At 38.3% G+C, this 21,312-nt stretch overlaps 1 protein-coding gene across 2 annotated transcripts in view; it reads right to left on the bottom strand.

Moving 5' to 3' along the window:
• SRGAP1 (SLIT-ROBO Rho GTPase activating protein 1) overlaps positions 1 to 21,312 on the bottom strand; it is a 232,084-nt gene that overhangs the window by 72,008 nt on the left and 138,764 nt on the right. For both annotated transcript variants that reach the window (XM_014786697.2, XM_004429363.3), the window contains exons 5-6: positions 7,956 to 8,138; positions 7,354 to 7,482 (exon numbers count right to left, since the gene is read on the bottom strand). In XM_014786697.2, coding sequence (XP_014642183.1) covers positions 7,354 to 7,482; positions 7,956 to 8,138 — 312 coding nt within the window. The remainder of the gene's footprint in view (positions 1 to 7,353; positions 7,483 to 7,955; positions 8,139 to 21,312) is intronic.

The following is a 21,312-nucleotide window of genomic DNA, read 5'->3' on the forward strand; positions in this document are numbered from 1 at the left end:
CATTATGTATGGGGGAAGAGTCTAACTAATTAAGAAAAATCTGAACTCTGAATACATTGCTTTTTAATTAAACACACGTCTCTGGAGACAAAAGGATAAGGCTGAAAGCTTTAGGACAGCTGATTATTTAGAAATGATAAAATAAACATGGCATGTGACATATGATGTAATGTAATTTCAATCTCATTTTGTATAAATGGCTAATAAAACACATGATGGATATCTCTACCAAGAAAATGAGCTGGAGTAGGGGATTATTCTATGGCTATATTCCACAATAGTAACAAAGATTTATCCGTCAAGCTCCAAAGTGACCTGCAAACTTTTATTGGGAGTAACTGGAGACCGTGAAACTGGAGTGTAAGCATGACAAATACTTCATTATCACTGGGCAGGTCTCTGGGACAAAGCACCAATAGAGTTTCACTGTTGAAGACTTTGTTTCTTTGAATGCCTTTTGAGGGTAGATAGGTGTGGAACTGGACTGAAAGAGGCTACATTACCAGTTCTGCAATCTTAAAACAAGTTGTTTTAAGAATTTCAGATATACCGAGTGGTGGATTTGATTATAGATCAGAAATGCCTAGCATTAAGACTTGTACTTTCCCCTAACTCTTTTCTCTGAGTAAATCATAATCATTTGAAAATTTCAGCAGTCATTTACAAATATTTGTTGTCTGTATGATTTTTCTTCTGGTTGTAATAAATCCTAATTTCTACAGAATAATTTGTTACAGTCTCTTTTGCACTTAATATTGAGGATATTAATGATCACAGATGTGAAATCTATTATTTGCAAAACTACTACCTATTTTCTCTTACGATTATGCTTTTATTCTCCCAAAGCAATTAAATTTCCTTTGGTCAATATCTGCAATATTTTTCTTACAATGCATATTTATTCTTTAAAATTACATAATAAAAATCCTCCTTGTGAAATTAACTCTGTTCCACTTCCCACCTGATTTGGAACTAAGAGATTGTTACTCTACAAATTAAAATTTACTTAGGACTTTCTTTAGAGACAGAAGGGAAGCCACCTTAATAGTCTTCTACTTGAGTGACACTCTGGATTAACTGATACTCAGTTCACTCTATAAAGCAGAGGCCAGCAAACTATGGCATGTGAGCCAAATCCAGGCCATGGCCTGACATGGTAAATAAAGTTTGATGGTAACACAACCACATCTATTTGCTTATTTATTATCTATGGCTGCTTTTGCACTAGAGTTGAGTAGGGACAGAGACCATATGGCTCACAAAACCTAAAATATTTACTATCTGGCCCCTTACAGAGAAAGTTTGTCAACCCCTGCTCTATAGCACCATGACCACTGCCAATGTACTGTGAACACACACAGCTAACAGGTCCTCTCTAACATTCCTGTACATTTCTGCTTAAACAATTAGTCTGTATGCTTTTAAGAGTTGACCGTACAATATTTATGCCACTTATATTATAATTTAATTAAATATTAAATGAACTGATAAAATAAGTGAGAAAGGAGTTGGAAAGACTTAATTTAAGAGTAAACAAAATTACTATCAAATTAGGCCAAGATATGCCAATTGTGCAAGCTTGTGAAAACATTGTAAATATCCAGAATATTTTTTCTTCTACATTAAAGAACTCAAAAGTAGAAATCATAGATAATACACAAACGGATGTGGTTTGTGCAAAGGAAGACTACTCAGAACTCTGTACAAAAAAGATAAATCATAATATTAAAAGATTGGCAAGTGCAAGTACATTGTATTGGTATGCTTTAGATTAAAATATTTAAGGCATGGTTTTATCATCTTTTATAACTCTCTGCTTTTTCTTTTTTTAAATATAAAATATGCCATACTTACAGACAAATGCAAAACATATATGCTCCTTTTAAATAAATAAAATATTGCTGATATTTCTACCCCTTTCCTACTGCAACCACTTCCCTTTTCCCTAGAGATAACTCACAAATGTCTCAACCTTGTTTGGTATACTACATTCAAATATTTCTAACCAAAATAAAAGAGTAACACTTGTTTAACAATTGAGCCATAATTTTCTTCATATTTTTCTCAATATCAATAAACTTTAGAGGTCTGATAGCTAATATTTTTAATTTGGACTTTATCAAGTAGAATGTTTACAAACAAAAAGTGTTGTTTTCAATGGTATAGTTCATCATAAAATTAATTTATTGATCACAACAAGGCACAATGAAGAAAATTCCAGTAGAGATCTAATTAAACCACTATTTAGAAATAGAATGTTCTCAGAGAGAGAGAGAACCTTGCTAATTCAAACTAACTGATAGGTAAAGGTGAAGTTTATCTAAAATAGATAAAAATTGAAATTATTAAATATTTTTTAAAAAAACCATTAGATCATCTCCAAATATATAGGAAAGACTTGAACTAGTCTATCAAAGTTTTGAATTATTAGTTTTTAGACCTGTAGAAATTAGAAAAGAGAATCCCATTAAATAGAATGTCAATGATATATATGTAAATTGATTAGTCTGAAGTTCCTGAAAATATTTTCTTAAATTGTTATTCTCCTTTAATTTACATTATTAATTGGTACTCTAAGGAAGCATTTTGCTGACCAAAAGTAAATTATAGCTCAGATGTTGCTCAGTTCCGAATTAGATTTCCAACTTAATAAAATCCAAATTCAAGAGGTTTTAGAATATCCATAGTTTGTTGCAAGGGGGAAAAGCTTAACCACATGATGGGGGAATCAGAGTTACGTCACCCTAAGTCAGTGATCAATTTTAGCATCACCACTGGTGGGTTAAACAGACGTTACATATCTACATAAGATGTAGCAACACCACCTATGATGTACTCTGTTGCAAAGTGCTTAACTTGAATTCCTAAAGCCTTTATATAATGTTTGCTTTGTAGGAAATATAGGGGATAGAGAAATGGGCTAAATGACACCACAACAAATTTATCAGACAAATCCAGAAGCTGAGATGTTCTGAGGAACTACTCAATAACTGTCTCTTCCACAAGGGACTTTGCTAGACAAAAAAAGACTAAAGGGACACATCACCCAGATGCAGTGTGTGATCCTAAATTGAGTCTAGTCTAGACACACCAGCATTGAAACATTTTTTGGGGTCACAAATGGGAATACTGTCTGGTTATTAGATGAGAGAAAAATTTTCTGAAATGGAAAGATGGAGATCAATGATAGAAAAAAGCCTGTTAAAAAGCTGTATGTAAAACATGATTTCGTACTCTCCTTCTGGTCTAAAAATATGTATGTGGACACAGAAAAAGTCTACATTTTAACAGTGGTGATCTCAGGCAATGCGAATGTGATCCTTTTATTTTTGCTTGTAGTATTTTCTAGTTTTCTACAATGTACGTTTACTGCTTCTGTAATAATAATAGATTAGTTTTAAAGTATAAATTCTAGGGCCAGCCCTGGTGGCCCAATGGTTAAGTTCAGTGTGCTCTGCTTCAGCAGCCTGGGTTCAGTTCCCAGGCACGGCTCTATACCACTCGTCTGTCATTGGCTATGCTGTGGTGGTGGCTCACAAACAAAAAGAGAAATATTGTCAGTGGATGTTAGCTGGGCGAAACTTCCTCAGCAAAACAACAACAACAACAACAAAATATATATATATAAATTCTATGGGAAATTTATATGACTATTTTTTATACCAATAGATCCATTCATCATGGTCTATCACAGAAAATTTATAAGAAAAGAGATAGATATTGTCATGAGTAGAAGCCAAAGAAAACTGGAGGTTTATATAAAAAAGGTCTCAACTTGAATTCTTTGATTATTCATAATGCTTTGATGTAATCAAGATACATTTAGTATCTTCTATGTCATTTCACATACAAAATGCTGTGCATTAAAAATGTTGTCTTGATTTTTTCTCACTAGAGGTATAACAGCTCTTCTAATAATTATTAGATAGCTCAGTAGAAAAGGTATTTTGCTAAATAAGCTCACACAGCATGAAGGATTTTTTTTTTTTTAATAATTGTATTTATTTAGTTTTTTTCCCCCAAAGCCCCAGTAGATAGTTGTATGTCATAGCTGCACATCCTTCTAGTTGCTGTATGTGGGACGTGACCTCAGCATGGCTGGAGAAGCGGTGCGTCGGTGCGCGCCTGGGATCCGAACCCGGGCCGCCAGCAGCGGAGCACGTGCACTTAACCGCTAAGCCACGGGGCCGGCCCCAGCATGAAGGATTTTAGATTCCTTTGCATAATAATCAATCTGGTTCTTTTTCACTAGGAAGGGTCAAGCTTAATGGTTTTTAGGATCACCACTATATATGCAAATTGGATTTCTACAAAATAAGCAGCCATTTTAGAACGTACATATGCACACTCTGCCTTAAAAGTGAGTCAACGAATGTATAATTTTCACTGAGAGTATTCAATTTCAGTTGAATGTGACAACGAACCAATTTCCTATCATTTCTTATAAAATTCATACTTAAGTTGTATTGTTAGAGAATTGTTCACATTTTAGATTTAAGGCTGATCTTTTAAAAGTCTAACTTTTTTTAAAATTGAAAATTACTTGGATATTTAACTATCACTTATTTATATCAGAGTTAATTAGATCTGGAGGTTAAAATGTCTGAGTTTGAAGCCTACCACTTACTAGCTGTGTAACCTTTGGCAAGTTATCCAGTCTAGCTAAGCCTCCGGTCTTTTAATCTATAAAATGGAGAAACAGTATTTACCTCACAAGGTTATGATGAATGGGATTTTGCTGAGAAACCCACCTGTCACCTAGTAAGAGCTCAATAAATATCCATGACAATGAGGGTGACTCTCATATCCTGACCCGCTATTCCTGTCCTATTCATCCCAGTAAAATGAAGGATGCTCCTGCACACCTCCACACAGATGCCCAACAGGTATCTCAATCGTACCAGACGTAAGAGAACTACTGCTCCCTGCCCTTCACCTGGCTTCTCCCCAGGGTCCCATCTCAGTGAAAGGCACCATCATTACCCCAGCTACTCATGACCCGCACCTGAGTCACTGTTACTCTCCTTTTCACCCACTGTATCAAACTCCTAATTAGCTCTATTTTCAATGTATTCTGAATCCAACCACTTCTCACAGGTCTTTTGCTACCATGCCAGTCCAAGCCAGCATCCTCTCTGCCTGGACAACTGCAGAAGACTCTAGAAACAGCTCGCTGTTTCCACTCTTGTCCACTCACCCACCTCAGTCTATGTTCTACCCAGACGCCAGAGTGAGTCTTTAAAATGTAAACCAGGTGATGTCACCTCCTTTCTTAAAACACTTCAACGGCTTCCCACCACACTCAGAACAAAATCCGAACCCCTTCCCTTGTCCAAAAGCCCCCAAATGAGTGGGCTTCCACCTCCCTTCTCTCCCAGCACTTTCCTCCTCCCTCACTCAGCTCCAGCCATACCTGCCTCCTTTGCTAGTCCTTCAGCATCTTGCCAAACACTCTTCTGCTCTACACCCTGAGCCTTGCCAGTCCTTCTGTATGAGGGATTTCCTTTCCCAGACAGCCACATGGCACTCCAGCTCAATTCTCTGCTCAAATATCAGGCTTTTTTTTGACCACACCATCAAAAGAAGCACCCCCATAGCTCTGTTTTATTTTTCTTCATGGCATTGTTACTATTACAATAAATAGTAACTTATTGTTAATACTTATATACATAATGAATAGATATATAAGATATAAATATACAATATATTACATGTATACTGTGTGTGTAAATTCCTGTTTGGTCTGTCTCCTCAACTGGTACATAAACTCCATGAAGATGAGGACTCTGTTTGCTCATTGCTGGATCCCCATTGTCAAGAATAGTGCTTGGTACATTGTAGGTATTAAAGAAATACTTTTTCAATACATGGGGACTTTTACTCCTGTTAAATTGGCTTGGGTTTAACTACGTACTCCAATCACTACTAACGTAAGCCCTAAACAAAAAAAAAGCAAGCAGAGTAGTAACATTAGTTCTTCTATATTCCATATACTTTGCAGAATTCTTACAGATCTAAGCTTAAAAATAGGGGTCAAAAATTATTTTTATTCAGGAAGTCTAGCAGCAATCTAGCAGAAAAAAACCCTTTTATTTCATCAGAGTGCTAGAAGAAAATAAATATATTTTTAAAAAAGCTTCTGTATTTAAAACAATTAAGTGTTAGTCACTTGATTGCAATACTTGTAACGAAGGAAAAGAGAAAAAAGTTTCCCTGGTTTTATTGATTACTAAATGGTTCTGTAAAAAGACATTATGATCTTATGGGATAAAATTGTTTTTAGATTCAAATAAAAGGAAAAAGTCACAACAGAGTGTTAATGAAGTAACAATTCTTCAGTAGAAGTCCCAAACTGTGGCTCTAAAATAATAGCTAAATACTTGAAATTTAAATTCACCCTAAAAATAAGGTTGCTTTAACCTACTCTATGTCTAAATTAGGATAGATAACTATGAGCCACAGAAAATAATTTTCCAATATCATAAAACTGTTGAATCCAATCCATACAAAACGGTATATGGGTACAGTTCCAGCAGATAACCAACTCTCTGACCCTCTATCACTTTATCTGTGCTTTTCTTACAACACATCACTTTTCCCTTTATTTGCAGATATTGGCATTTCTGGACACGCGATTTTGTCTGTTTCATTCTTGCAGTCTCCCAGTGTTAGCACAACGACTGGGCTACTCAGGACATATTTTCTGAATGATGCCGAAGGTCAAAGTTGGAGAACAATGACAGTAATGGCTGCATAAATATAACAGGGGATATATGCTTGGAGAGTTCTAAATGAGTCCAATTACTGCTTTTTATATCATACTCTATGAGAGAAAAGGATAGAGAAATTTATAAAAGTGGTTTACGGGCACTATATTATGCTTCACAGAATTTATCACAACTGTAATAAAGTCGTCATTTGTTTAACATCTGTCTTTTCCACTTTAAATTCCAGAGGGTAAGAACTCTATATGGCTTCTCATAGCCTCAGCATCTCACTGTAGTAGGGGCCCAATAAATGTATTTTGTATCAATGAATGCAGTAAGGGCTGTGCCATTGCACAATTTAAAAATGACTGAGTCCCCTTCCTAGCTGGCTTTACCATGCAGTCAGAGCTTCACAGAACCTAATAACGTGTTTTTCATTGGTTTTAGGATGCACACTTTCTCACATGCATCTGACGATTGATAACAGTGTCTTAGTATCATGTAAAGTTTAACTGGCAGCATTTTCCCTTCTGAGTATTCCATAAAATAACATTGTTTTAATAAATGATGGTGTTTTAGAATCAACGAAATATAGTTATTACTAATTCCATCTTAATATGGGAAATATAAAAACTTAAGTACTTACATCAATTAAATCTGAAAGATCATGAATATAATACTTGAAAACTGAGGCATTGGTTGCTTCAAGGGTTAGGAGATATTCATTCCGTGCCTTAATTGACTTGAGCTTATTTTCCGAATACTTTGCTTGTCTCTGGAAATGAAGAAGATCCAGGCATTGGGAAAGACGACAAAGTCATTTTCAAATAAGACAGAGAAACATACATGAATTTCTATTATTCTAAACAATTTATTCTACATAGACAAATGATCTTTGAAGTCCTTTGAGAAAACTACATTTTGAATCTGATTTAAATAACAAACTAAAATTACCCAGCTACGAGAATAACAAGAGTGTATTTGGGCTTCAGGCCCATTTGCAATGAAATCTCTTAGTTAATATTCAAGTTCTCTACATTGTGTATTGAATACTTGGCATTCACCACTAAATGATGTCCAGCTGTTATTACATGATTTTTGTGTTTCTTAAACATTTTTCATTCCCGTGGGAGGAAATGCATGCCATTTCACAATAATTTACAATGTGTGTCTATCAGCTATGCATCAGTGTTCTTAGTATTGTCACCTCCAGTGAGGACAGAAAGACTATGCAATGTTTTTACTTACCTTTTCTTTCATTTTTTCAATTTTCTTTACAGAGCTCCGCCGCTGATGTCTCTCTTCTAGTCTGATATGAAAGACTGGATCACCAGATCTTCCAATTTGCTTTTCTTCTTGTTTCTCAGCCTCTTTCAGCTTGCTTTCTGCACTGATGCTCTCTGCATGATACATATGGTACGTTTTCATCACCTGTGAAAACAGGACCCAAACTGTTCAAAGATGTCTGTCTGTAACTTGGAGAGTGAATGGAAACCATTATATGACGTATATGTTACAAATATCACCTTCCAACTGGCAGGGGAGAGCCACATTGTTAGTAAAATAGATGAATTACAGACTATTGCTTCTAAATAAAGCAAACAAATATGCAAATTCACCTGCCAGGAAGAGGCACTTAGAGGACAGGCTTTGATGAAAAAATGATTTACAGAGTCTTCTGCATGTTTTCAGTGCACTTGAAAAGTTCCCTGAAGCTAAAAAGTGTTTCTCTAAAATCTCCTCTGCATTATTATTTGCAAAATAAACCATTATTCATGGATAAATTTTGGCCCAACCTTGGAATTATAAAAAACTCCAAATTAGTACAGCCCTTACTAAAGGAATTTTATTGCATAAAATCTACTTGTCAAAATACAAAATGTAGATATTAAGGCTCATACACAGTTTTAGTTTTAAAAAAACTGTTTTTCTGACCACAAAGTAATACTTTATGTCCAATGTAGAAAACCTATGATACAAAAAAGAAAATAAAGAAAATAAAAAGCAAGCAGAGATAAGCACTGTTAAGATTTTGGTATACAGCCATCCAGGCTTTTTCCTATGAAAACACACATACAAAAACACACACTCTCTCTCTCTCTTCTTCATTTTAAAATGACACATATCACTTCTTCTTTTAAAAAATGTGGATCACATTGTATTTATAATTTTTAATCTCTTATGTCCTTTTTTCACTTGATATATCAGAACATTTTTCTATATCACTAAATATTCTTCTACAACATAATTTTAAGGGCTGTATAATATTTCTTTATACAACTATGCCATAACTTACTTAACTAATTCCCTATTGTTGAACATTTTAGGATATTTCAACTTTTTGCTTTATAAATAAAGCTGTACTGAAAACCTTGATGTCTTCCTATCTTATCTCTTCTCTTAGAAATGATACACATAATTTGCATTTTAATAGATTTAGGAATATATAGAACATAAAATTTTGTAATGTCTGCTTTCCATGTATATTATAAACTTAATGAATCCTCAAATTAAAAATTTTTGAAAATTAAAAAAATTTCAAATCCTTAAAAATTCTGGTTATATTATTGTTACAGAAATGCTTGTGCACAAATTTGTGCCCTATTTCCAAAAGTAGAATTGCAGAATTGGAGAATCTGAACATTTTTGAAGCTTTTGACACATACTGCCCATTTAACACTCTGCTAATCTGAAAAAAACTTAATCTATATAGTTATTTCCCAAAGCACTTTAGATGACACAGATGTTTAAAAACATTTTCTCAAATAATAAATAAGTGTACTATTATTTATTTTTATAATATCTATCATATCTGTATCAAGTCTGTATTCTTAGATGCAGAAGAATAAGAGTCACAGATTTTCAGAGATTTTTACCTGAAAATCACAGTTTTCCAATATAATTTCAATCTGCTTTTATATGTGGAGTCAGACATCTGGACCAATTCTGAAACCTGTTGTTTTTTTAAGCATAATTACACTCCTTAAAAGAAACAACACACCTAAGATGTGATGACTCCAATGCAACTAATGTATGAAGGAACATTCCAGAAGTTAGCACCCAAGGAGTCAGTGGTGGCACTTTCTCATAAATTACGTCAACTTCTCATCCACATAAGACAGATTTTATTTCATCTGTAAATAACCATAAGTTATTCAGAGCCAATTTTATAACTAAGGTGTAGTGAACAGAGATTAATGGAATGTTTTGAAGTTCAAGAACTTGATTTTTCTCATTTCAAAGGATGAGTTTTAAAATCGTTTGGGGACTAAAAGCATCACTGGAATGAATCTATGTGGAACCATATGAAATTGCTGGTTTTGCAGGTTATATAAAAAACGTAGAAAATCAGCACCTTCTCACGGTTCAGCTTAATACACATTCTCAAGATGACTATTTTGAAGAGCAGAGCATGGGCTTCATGAAGAGTCTTTACTTATTTTCATAAAATCTGATGAGGCCTGTCCTTATAAACGTGAGCTAGCGAATCCTGAACAAGACCCAAGCGAGGGCTCGACCACAGACCCAGGGCGGCTTTTTCTGGGCTGCGTGTAAGTGCAAAGTTGTCTGTTTTTAGTAATTATCAAACCAGTCCGGGGGAAGTTTGGTTGGCTCCTCCAGTTGCAAAGAAAAATAAAATAGCATTCGGAAGAAGCTGGGGAGTGAACAGGGAGTCACCCTGCAGCTGGGCGAGCAGAGAGGTCAATGGATCTACTACACACCTTGCATTTCTAGGCTTGGCTCTGTTGATATTCCCTGCCCAAAGCAAACACACAGACCATTTGGGTCCTGGTTCCAGTTACATCTTTAAATGAGAGGGTGAAGAAAACCAATCTCTCTGTCTGTCTGTCTGTCTCTCTCTCTGTCTCTCTCTCTCTCTCACACACACACACACACAGTTGCTCAGCTGTCTGTATGCTTCTTGCTAATAGACAGGAAGGAAGAAATGCAAACACGTGACTCTATCACAGTTGGATGAAAAGGCATCCCAGCCGGCCCTGCGTATCTGAGAAATCTTTCTTTTAAATACATCCTGAAGAAAAGACCTGAACCCCTGACTCCTGCTTTATGTTGATGCTGAGGGCTAAAGTAAGCAGGTAATTTGCACAAACGGAGCCTTAGGACACTGAGCTGGCTGCCAGCATGGCGTTGCTTATTAACTAGCCTGGGTTAAAAGGAAAACATTTGAGTCTGACCTACACTAGCAAGAAAAGGGTGTCAGTGTCTCATCATAAAGCGGTTCAACACAGAGTTGAGGATTCTCTACCCAGCTCAATGGTAATTTCCAGAAAATTTCTTTGTTCAGTTTCCCAGTATGACTTAGGGTTTCCACTATTCTCTAAAACGTTAAGTTACAATGAATGAATTGTAAAAGTCAGGGAGAAAAACACTAAAAGCTTTTTGAGAACTCTAATTACAGATAATGAAGGCAAGCACAAACCGCATTATTTAAAATGTAAGCTGTTGACAGAAGTTAAATGTGTTTTGTATTTAAAATAAAATAACAGACAGTTCTCTCTTTTTCAGAGAAGTAGAAGAAAGCTTTTATTTTCTAAAGGTGCATTTTGAATACATGCTGCAAAGAAAATAACAGCTTCTCCATCAGCTTAATGCAAACACAAGCCTTTGCATGCCAAATGACATGCTAGGCATACATCCATTTAAATGTACTCCAATAGCATATTTTCCTATTTGAGTTCTTCTCTACTAAAACCTCATGCATAACTCTCCGTTGAACACACTCCATTTATCTTTCTGCTCCCTCTTTCCTTAACTGCAGGAAGAATATAGTCAAGTAGAAAGTGACCACATCATGGATTTCTTTGTGAGATTGTGAAATCCTATATAAAAACTTTTGCACAGAAGTTGTTAATATTTTTTTCTTACAGACAGACCTATATAATGTATCTGACACTACTCTTGTACTTTAAATCAAAATAATTAAAATATCCATAGTAAATTTCAATATTCAGTGTCAAGAAAACACTATGTATCTGAAAACTATCCACGTGTTGGAGAAGTGGATTACGGCTATAAATTCGACGTTTTGACTTCTGGCTCAGAAGTTGGAAGACATGGATGGTTCCAGGAATGGATCTGCCAGTGACTAGGTGCGGGGGAAGTTATTTAATACTTCTGCTCACCTTACAAGGTTGTTGCGGACCCCCAGTTGTGCATCCCTGTGTGTGTGTGTAATTTAAACTTGACTGACTACTTACTATATATGTGTGTATATAACCTATACCACTAATACATATGTGTACATATATGTAATATGTATATATTTAGCTAACCAAGCATTATATAATGCTTACTACATGACAGACATTGTTCTAAGCATTGTATAAAAATAGCTTATTTAATCCTTCTAAAAACTCTTATGAGGTAGGTACCTTTATTCTCCTCATTATACAGATGAGAAAAGTGAGGCATAGAGAAGTTAAGTAACTTGCCCAAGGTCACACAGCTGGTAACTGGAAGAGCAACAGTTGGAACCCCAGCAGTCTGGCTCCCACTTAGGTGTTCTGGACTGCTCTGCCATAACCTTTGGAAAGTCTAAAGCATCATACAGATGGAAGGTCTTTACTTGGGGGATATAGTCACTCTTGGTTATATTTAGGAATGGAGGAAAAGAAGGAATGAAAGATAATTAGTTATTCACTTGACATTTGCTTGGTGCTTGCCACCTGTAAGGCACTGATAGGTGGAAAAATAAAGACTTGGCTTCCATCTTCTAAGAGTTTAAATTTTTGGAGATTCAAAACCAGGCCTTGGAGACTCTCATGGGCACCAATGAAGGGAGAAGGCATTCAGGCTGGAAGGATAGTATCAGCAAAGGTAGAGTGGGGAAGGGGGGCCTACATAGGTGAGGTGGGCATGAGGAGACAAGATGGCAGAGAAGGGCATCCAGGGAAGTGCTTGTAAAGTGGATGGTTGGGTAGTTGAGCTGAAGGATAAGACTGGAGAGGTTGACATGGGCCAGATCAGGAGAGCCTTGAAACCTCAACTAAGAAGGGTAGAATTCATTCAGTAGGGGTTTGTGAATCCACAGGGGTGTAAACAGTATGGGCAAAGCAGTATGTTAGCAGTGATCTGGGAAGATATGCAGGATGGTTTGGGGTGTGACGTGACCTCATTTAGCATAGAAGAAGAGGCAATGGAAAGTAAGAAAGAGAATCCAGGGCCTTTTCTCTGTTCTCACTCTCTCTGACCTTTCTTAAACTTGACAGGACTCCCTCCACCCTGGAATTCAACACCCTCATGGTCTGGTCCCAGCACCGGCCCACCAGCACTTTGTGTACTACTCTGAGTCAATCACTTAACTCTCCCTCAGAATTTGTACTTTCCTGCCTCTGTGGCCTTCTCCCAAGCCAACCCCATTGCCCACAATGCCCTCCCCATACACCCCTTCCTGTTACCAGTCTGACTCATCCTCCAAGGCAAGCTCAGATCTCACCTGGTTCCCTAGTCACAGTGACCTTGTTCATCCAACCACCAGGACCTACTTACTGACAGCCCTTCAGACGCTCTGCCATGTGGTATGGACATCTGTGTTCCGTCCAGTACCATGGATGGTCCTGTAAGTGCTGCTAGGGCACCAACAGTATCTTAGGCAACTTCAGATCCTTAATGTTGCCTTATATACAGTGGGAGGAAAACAGGCATTTGGTGAGAAACAAATGAAGGACCATTTTATAGTCAGCTTGTCCATTCATTTAACAACTATTTACTCAATACCTAGAATGAGGCTGGCATTATTCTTCTCCATCCCCAGCATCCAAAATAGCACCACCAATAAATACCTGGGATTGGACTAATGGGATGACAGTTTTAAATCATTTGTGAAATACAGTTAGTGTTAGAATTCACGGTCCCTGAAAAAAGAAAGGTGTGTTAATTGGTGCGGGGGAATGAAAAGCAATACATCAGCGACAATGTTTCCTAATTCCATACACAGCCTGTTGTTTTATGAAATTCATTAATCACTAAAAGCTCTTCTGAGAAACTACATTTTTTGGGTTTCCTCAATTGTCAGCAACCTAAGATAAAGATCTCTTTTCTTCTATCAATACACGCGAGGACTCTAATTGTAACTGAGTTTCTGCAAGTGCCAGACTAACACAACCATCAGGGCAGGGCCACGGCCTTGCAAGCCCGTTCCAGTGGTCTCCCAGGACGCTCTCAGGTTCATGGGGAAAGAAGGGCCCCCGGGCTGCCCTAGGCTGAGCCCCAAGGGCTGTGCTGTAAGGAACCTGGGCCCGCAGAGCCTCAGTCCCTCTGTCCAGGTTGTGGCCTCTGCTCGGCCAAGCTGTGTTTCTGGGGGCTTGTTTTAGACAGGGGTGGCAGGCAGGAATACCTGTAAGACAGCACTCAGAACGCTGCATATGGGATCTTTCCCTCTCACTCTTGAGCCGTCTTGCTCTCTAGTCTACTGAGCCAACCAGGCGACGAATTTAGCCACCAGAGCCAGGCAGTCCTGGAGTTGAGTTCCGGTGCCACTGCTTACCAGCTGGGCAAGTTTCTTGAGCCCATTCCTCGGAGGTAAAAAATTGGGATTACACGATAGGATGCATGGAGGCACCTAACAGGGTGGGGGGGTTCTCACTCGTGACGGTTTCTAAGGCTGGCGCAGAAGTGAGCATGCGGCTCTGGGGCCAGACGAGCTGGCTTCATATCCAGGCTCTGAGCAAAGAGGTGCAGGCCAGCGTCTCCCAGAGACAAAGCCACGGGGAGAACTGAGAGCAATAAGGTCAGACCAGACGGATGACTTTCCCACTCTCACCCTGCAAGCCAGGCTAGCCAGAACCTCTTAAAAAGGAATATAACCTATCAGTTAGAGATGCCTACGAGCTGACTGCAGAGACACCCAGATGTTCACAAGACACACTACCAGAATTCACGCTCTGAAAAGACTTCTGGCCCATCTACAATGTGCATCTTGTCACTAGCACGCTTTTCGATGTATGCTGACAGTCACTGTAAAACTGAGTGGACATTAGCCCAGGTTTCAGGGAGCAATGTACATTGATCTGCATTTATTCATCCACTGAACAGCTACTGAGTATCCACAAGCCAGCACTGTGCTCACCCTTGAGGCTAGAGACACAGACCCCCTCCCTTCCCACCGCGGAGGACACAAAGGCAGGCCTGCTTTTCCTGTAGGACAAACAGGAGGTGGGCAGGGGGCAGTCATGGACTTAGGTGGGCTGAATGGGAGTTCGGTGGAGAGGATTCCCTGGCTTCTTTTTAACCAGCTTATATTTACGTCTGGGAGCTCACTTGGGGAGAAATGGGAGGGAGAGGATATATTTTATTTATATAAAGAACGTAACGACAGAGAAGCCAACCCTCATCATTGACGTTACTCGGCCAAAACCTACAATGGATCTCTCAGTCCCCACCCACCTGCCATCTCCCACTTCAGGCCTGTGAGTGACACTTGGCAGTATTTTTTATTTTCATTCATGGCATCGGGGCTGGAAAAGTTGCTGATCCCTGAGGTAACGAGAGGCCAGCAGGATGTTAACGATGATGAACGTTCACAACCCACCTCCTCTCCCCAGGCCCACATGGCTCTCCATGAGTCAATGAAAGCAGAGTTTACAAAACTTATATTTGCAAAGTGGCATTTACAGGAGAACTCACTTTGAGAGGTAGTGTACTAGTGGTTAAGAGCTCCGACTCACAGGACAGACTGCTTGGGTTCAAATCCTGCCTCTGCACTTACTCGCAGTGTGATCTTGGGCAAGTAACTTAACCTTTCTGTGCCTCACTTTCCTCACCATAAAATCAGCATCACATTACTCACTGCATAGGGTAAAGGATTAAATGTATCAACATATGTAAAGAGCACAGAAAAAAGGGCTTGACATATAATAAGTGCACAGTGAATGTTAGCTACTGATATTTGAAAAAAAATTGCCAGAAAACAATTCACTTTAATAAAGGTAATGATTTCTCCATGATTGGAAAGATTATCATTTCTAACAGAAGTAAAAGGAAGGAAATCAGTGATACTTCCATTTATGTATATGTTAAGAATTTTAGGAAAGCTCTTTAGAATGAGCAAATAGATCAAGATGAACAATTAAATAGCATGAGATGCCATCTTTATAGCTTGTTTGTCAAAGAAAATTTGAGGTATGTTGTGGCTCCAGTGAAACGAAATCAGTATAACAGTCTAATTTTATCATCAAATTATATTTATAATCCAAACAGATGCTTAGAACAAAAGGCACTGTCTGGGACTCTGGACTCTGCTGGCTGGGGCCTGCCAACCAATCAGATGACAGGGCAACAGAGATGCAGAGAGTAAAGAAAACAAAGGGAAAAATAGAGCACACATATGCAAAGGGAGGAAATACAGTTAATGAAAATCACAAAAATAATTATATTCTGTTCGGTGTAAAGATTTTGTTTCAAGAGTAATTATACAGAGCAACATTTTAAGGCAAAGAGCTTAGGTCTATGAAATCCAATAAATCTGGACTTTGGTGCTACCTTTGCTACAAAACAGCTTTGTAACCTCAGCCTTTCTGACCCTCAGCGTGAGCCTCATCTATTAGAGATGACAACATGAGGTCTCCCTACAGGACCAAAATTAGGGGGACAATCAAATCCAACTATACACCTCAAACACCTTGAAAAGTGTGGAATGAAAGAAAAAGTACAGACTAGAGGCCTGATCATAGAAGGAGAAACTGGTTGTGTAACTACAAGGATTCTGTCCAAGAGAATTTTCATATATCCTTCTAAAAGGAGACTAAGTGATGAAGCTCAGAGGAAACAATGTAGGATGGCATTTAGCAGTCTACATGAAAACAATCCACAGTGTCATTCGTGTTTTTGTTTCTGCTGGAGATTTACTGTTTTCTTCTCCATCTTCAAGAGCCAGTGTTAGTAGAAGGACCACTCCTGTCCTAGGCATCCAAGGGTGTGAACCCTCCATCTGCCACCCCCCACTGTGTGACTTTGGGACCAGGCTTTATTTAACTCTGCAGGCCCACAGCTTTCTCATCTATCAAGGAGGCAGCTGGATCATGTGATCTCGAAGACCTTTTCCAACTCTGAAATTCTATGAGTCTATGATTTCAGATGTTAATCTAGCAACAACTAAATGCCATAATAATTTATTATTTGGGGAAATATAGACAGTCATGCATTGCTTAACAATGGGGATATGTTCTGAGAAATGTGTCGTTAGGAGACTTCATCGTTGTGCAAACATCCTAGAGTGTACTTACACAAACTTAGATGGTATAACTACACACCTGGGCTCTATGGTACTAATCCGATGGGACCACCAAGGTATAGGTGGTTTGTTGTTGCCTAAAATGTTATGGGGTGCGTGACTGTATATGTATGTAATATACTTCTCAGTGGCTAAAGGGATTGATTTTTTCAGTGTCAGGTAGACGGCACATACATTTTAACCAAAAGGAAAAACCAGTGTAACAACAAATTACGCTAATTATCTCCTGCTTCTGTTGACTTGAGACAGCAGGTAAGTACACCATGCAATGCTGAGGATATAAGATTCCTCCTAGAATTCTCCATGGGCTCTGAGGTCATAACTCATCTGCTTGGTTGCATAGAAAATATCTAGAAATGGCCAATGCCCATATAGTCTCTCTTCTTATACTGGGATATCTATCACTCTAGTGACTATAAATAGCTTCCAAACTGATCACTGAGCAATCATCAAGTGCTCATTAAGGAGGAAAACCCAGGAACTATTTGGTGGGTGCAGGGTTGACCCACTTACAGATTTGCTACATGCTTTTATTTTTGACTGTTATATTTAAGGTAAAGCAAGGCATTAGTCATCTTTTTCAAAATGCTAAACTGAACAATAATTTTTAAATGGCAATATAAATTACAATTAGTTTCACCAGATTTGCTACTTTAATAAAAATATTTAATGAAAACTGACTAATTTATCCTAAAGAGGATAAATTGCTTTATGCCTTATTAAAAGGAAAATGTTTCTATCTGTAACAGGAGTACCCTGGATTTACTAATCTTAATCTGTGCTAGTTCTATTTCCAGCATTCACTAGAGGCAGTTTCTAATTTAAGTCTGAGTCACCGGCAGGGGTCATTGGTTTTATTTATCTCTAACGAACTCTGGATGGACATTCATATTTAGCAAAAATTTCTTGAGCCCCCTACTATGTACCACAAATAGCCTTTGCTCTATTTGATTCCATTACATTCTGTTACTAGAAATCCAATTCTATTTTATTCTTTATTGATTGATCCTAGTTCATTAGTTCATAAGAGTAATTTTTCCTGAGAACAATTAACAATTTGGTGTAATATCTGCCCACTTCACAATTATCAGCGATTTCTAACATGAAAAAAGAGGTCATTTTATCCATGAAATTCTAATTTTGCAAAAGATGTTTTCCTTACCTCTCTCTCAAGTACTTCATTTGTACTTCACGGGTAAAGAGAGGGTGGTAAAGGCAGAGGATTTTAAGAAAGTCCAGCCTAATAGTCCCTTTATTTTTACATCAATGATTTGCAAATACTCTGGCAATATTCAAGTGCGTGGAGCTCCCCACACAGATAATGTGGCTTCATGCATCTGCACTTTCCCTCACAGCTCACCCTTCCCACCCTTCCTTTATCATTAAAACCAGGTGTCAGCTTCTCCAGGAAGCCCCAGAGTGGCTCTGCCCTCACACGGAGCCGTGGAGACTCCATCTAGCCCAGCACCCACTGCCATACGTGGAAGTATCTACTAGTCTAGCTCACTGATGGCAGGGCTGGGTGTCTGTCACTGACGCATTTCCAGGACCCCTCTATTTGTTGAAAGGTCCCTCCCAGCCATGCGGTATGTGTTACTTGGATGCAAGAGATGATCCTATAACAATTTTCGACGGGAGGCAGCAATGCTTTTAGTGCTTTCCATTTAAGTGACTTAGAGACAGGGAATGGATTCCAAGATTTGGGACAATGCCGAATAAGTGCATTCCATAAATCCCAGAACCTTACGAATCACACCCCTCTCCACATACTTGCTGGGCAGCCACACACTGAAGAAGGAGAGCACTGTCTTAAAAGATAGTCCATTCCATTTCTAAACAGCTCTAGTGAATAAATGCAGGAATCAGACTGCCTCGGTGCAAATCCTTGTTTTGCCTTTTAGCACGTTCCCTAGTTTTCTCCCCTCTAAATGGGAACAGGAATAGTATCTATAAGGTTGTTGTGGGGATAAAATGAATGAATACATGCCAAGCAGTTGCAGTGGTAAGGGGCACACAGAGAATGCTTAATGGATGCTGTTACAATTAATAAACTACCCCACCCTTCCATCATATCTTTTAAACCCACAACAGCTTCAGCCCTGCCAACGCTCACTTGTTTATTCTCACACACCTGAGAGGCTGTGAGCAGAGGGACGGTCTTTGTTTTACGGATCAAAGACACTGAGCTGCGAAGAGACTTAATCCTTGCCCAGCAAGTCAACAGAGCAAGTCAGCGACAGAGAAGGTCACTCAGGAAGCCTTTGTTTCAAAAAGGGGCTTTCATAGGAAGTCTTCAGAGGCACTGAAATACAAGTTTAATCGGCTGAAAAAAATACTCAACAGTTGGTGCTTGGAATACACATTAACTAGGGCCACCCTGAACACAGTGGCAGCAGAAGTGGAAAGTTTCAAGTAGTTGGCAATGCTGAGGGGAAAGTGTCCATGTATAATGAAAGGCCAACCAATTTAGTAGAATTTCAAAGTCACTGGCCATTTTAAATATTTAATTCTTTTCAGGGAAATGTTTCACATGCATTCCACATGATATGTGTATTAGACATTTCAGTTATACGGTTTAGTATATGCAATATTTAAGCTGAGGACATAAGACACGTGGAATATTAAAATCATAAAAGCCCTACAACCCTGAGAACTGCAGCATCAGATAGGACGGGAAGACTGATGAGGATCCTTTTCTTTCAATGAAAAACGGCTTGGAATTTGACACATATACTCTGTGCCCAAAATGCACTACTTCTCACTCCATTTATCAGAAAAAGAAGAAAGTTGAGAGGCCTTTGTTAATCTGTGCAAGAAAGCTTTTTGAGCTTTCAAACAGCTTGAACAGACGTCTAATCATTTTTTGCTGCCTAGGTTCCTTCTAATCTCATTTGGTACTCTCCTGAAATCTTTCAACTCCTGATTTCTCCTTTCTGTCTAAATATGGCTCCAGAGGGAAATGCTATGAGTCTGTCTTGTGCTCCTCCCATCTCTATGCCTCAGCTCACACTGTTCCTTTCGCCTCCAACGCTTCCCCACCTCTCCCTCCATCTCTCCTATTACTCAACTCCCGTCCACTTTCAGACCCTTTCCTCTCTGAATTTTTCTGAATCCTCAATGTGGACCTCTCTGGATCTCCAAAGCCTTCGGCCTGAACCTCTCTGTTAGTCCATAATGGTCTGCCTTATGTTGTAATCACCAATAAAAAGCTAAGAGCATAGACTCTGCCTGGTCTGAGACTTCGCAGCTGTCTGACCTTGAACAAGGTACTTAACCTCTCTGTGCCTCACCTACCCCACAGGGCTGCTGGGAGACTTTAAAGAGCTAATTATGTACAGTGCTTAGAACAGTACCTGACAAAAGTTAGCTGTTAGGATGTCCTAGCTAGACTGAAGCCTCCTGAGCTGGTACTCTCTCAGCTGAGGCTCCCAGCACAGCAGCACACATGTCAAAGGAACAGATTCTGCTAATTTGAATTAAAATAAAACCTGGGTTTCAGTTCCAACCTGGGACTTCAATTAATCACTTAATCTGAGTCTCTGTGATATTCTCCTTAAATGAGGAGGTTAATCTGATCATTTCTAAAGGTCCATGCAGTGCTAAAATCCTATCAGCTTATGAGAGGATTAAATTCAGATAATAATGTCAGTTAAGATATGTTGAAATGGGTCACCTGATACAATGGATTTCAATCATGATTTCCTCTGCATGATTTTTACATTTCTACTGGTCAACATTTCTGGTCCATTTTGAGAAAGTAAATCGAAGGAAAATGCCCATAATTTACTCTATGTATGTATATTCTCTCTATATATTCGGGTTTGATTGAATAATAGTAAACAAACCTAAGTACTTTAATTACCCAATACAAACAAAGCATTCTGATTAAGATATCTGTTATTAAAGCATTCTAATCCTTTAAAAGTTGTAATACTGTATTTCGGAATGTAATAGTTTGGATAAAATACTCTGAGAAATATTCTTGGTATGAAAGAGAAATTTTTGTTTTTAGTAAGTTACAATTTCTAACACTTTCTTTTTCATTTCTAAGCCAAATAAAATTTTTTTTTGGTTTCTATTACTCACTTCTTTTAAAAAAGCAGTCTTATTTGTAGTTTCTAAGCACCAACCATAACTAATTCTCAAAACTAAGAGAGAGAATACAAATTCCAGGCAGGAGCTGGGGAGCAGTTGGCTTCATTAATTAGCAGGAGTCCTAAAAGACACTGGCATAGAAAGTTCTTATCAAACCGCTGTCCTTGGAGATCCTTGTGATGGAAATTTTATTAATCCCCATCATTTTGGCAGGAAAATGAAGCCAGGTTACATTAGCTAACCCAGTCTCCAGAGCAG

This window comes from Ceratotherium simum, chromosome 17 (genome assembly GCF_057802395.1).
Source record: "Ceratotherium simum simum isolate JZ-2026a chromosome 17, ASM5780239v1, whole genome shotgun sequence".
NCBI classification, from domain to species: domain Eukaryota; kingdom Metazoa; phylum Chordata; class Mammalia; order Perissodactyla; family Rhinocerotidae; genus Ceratotherium; species Ceratotherium simum.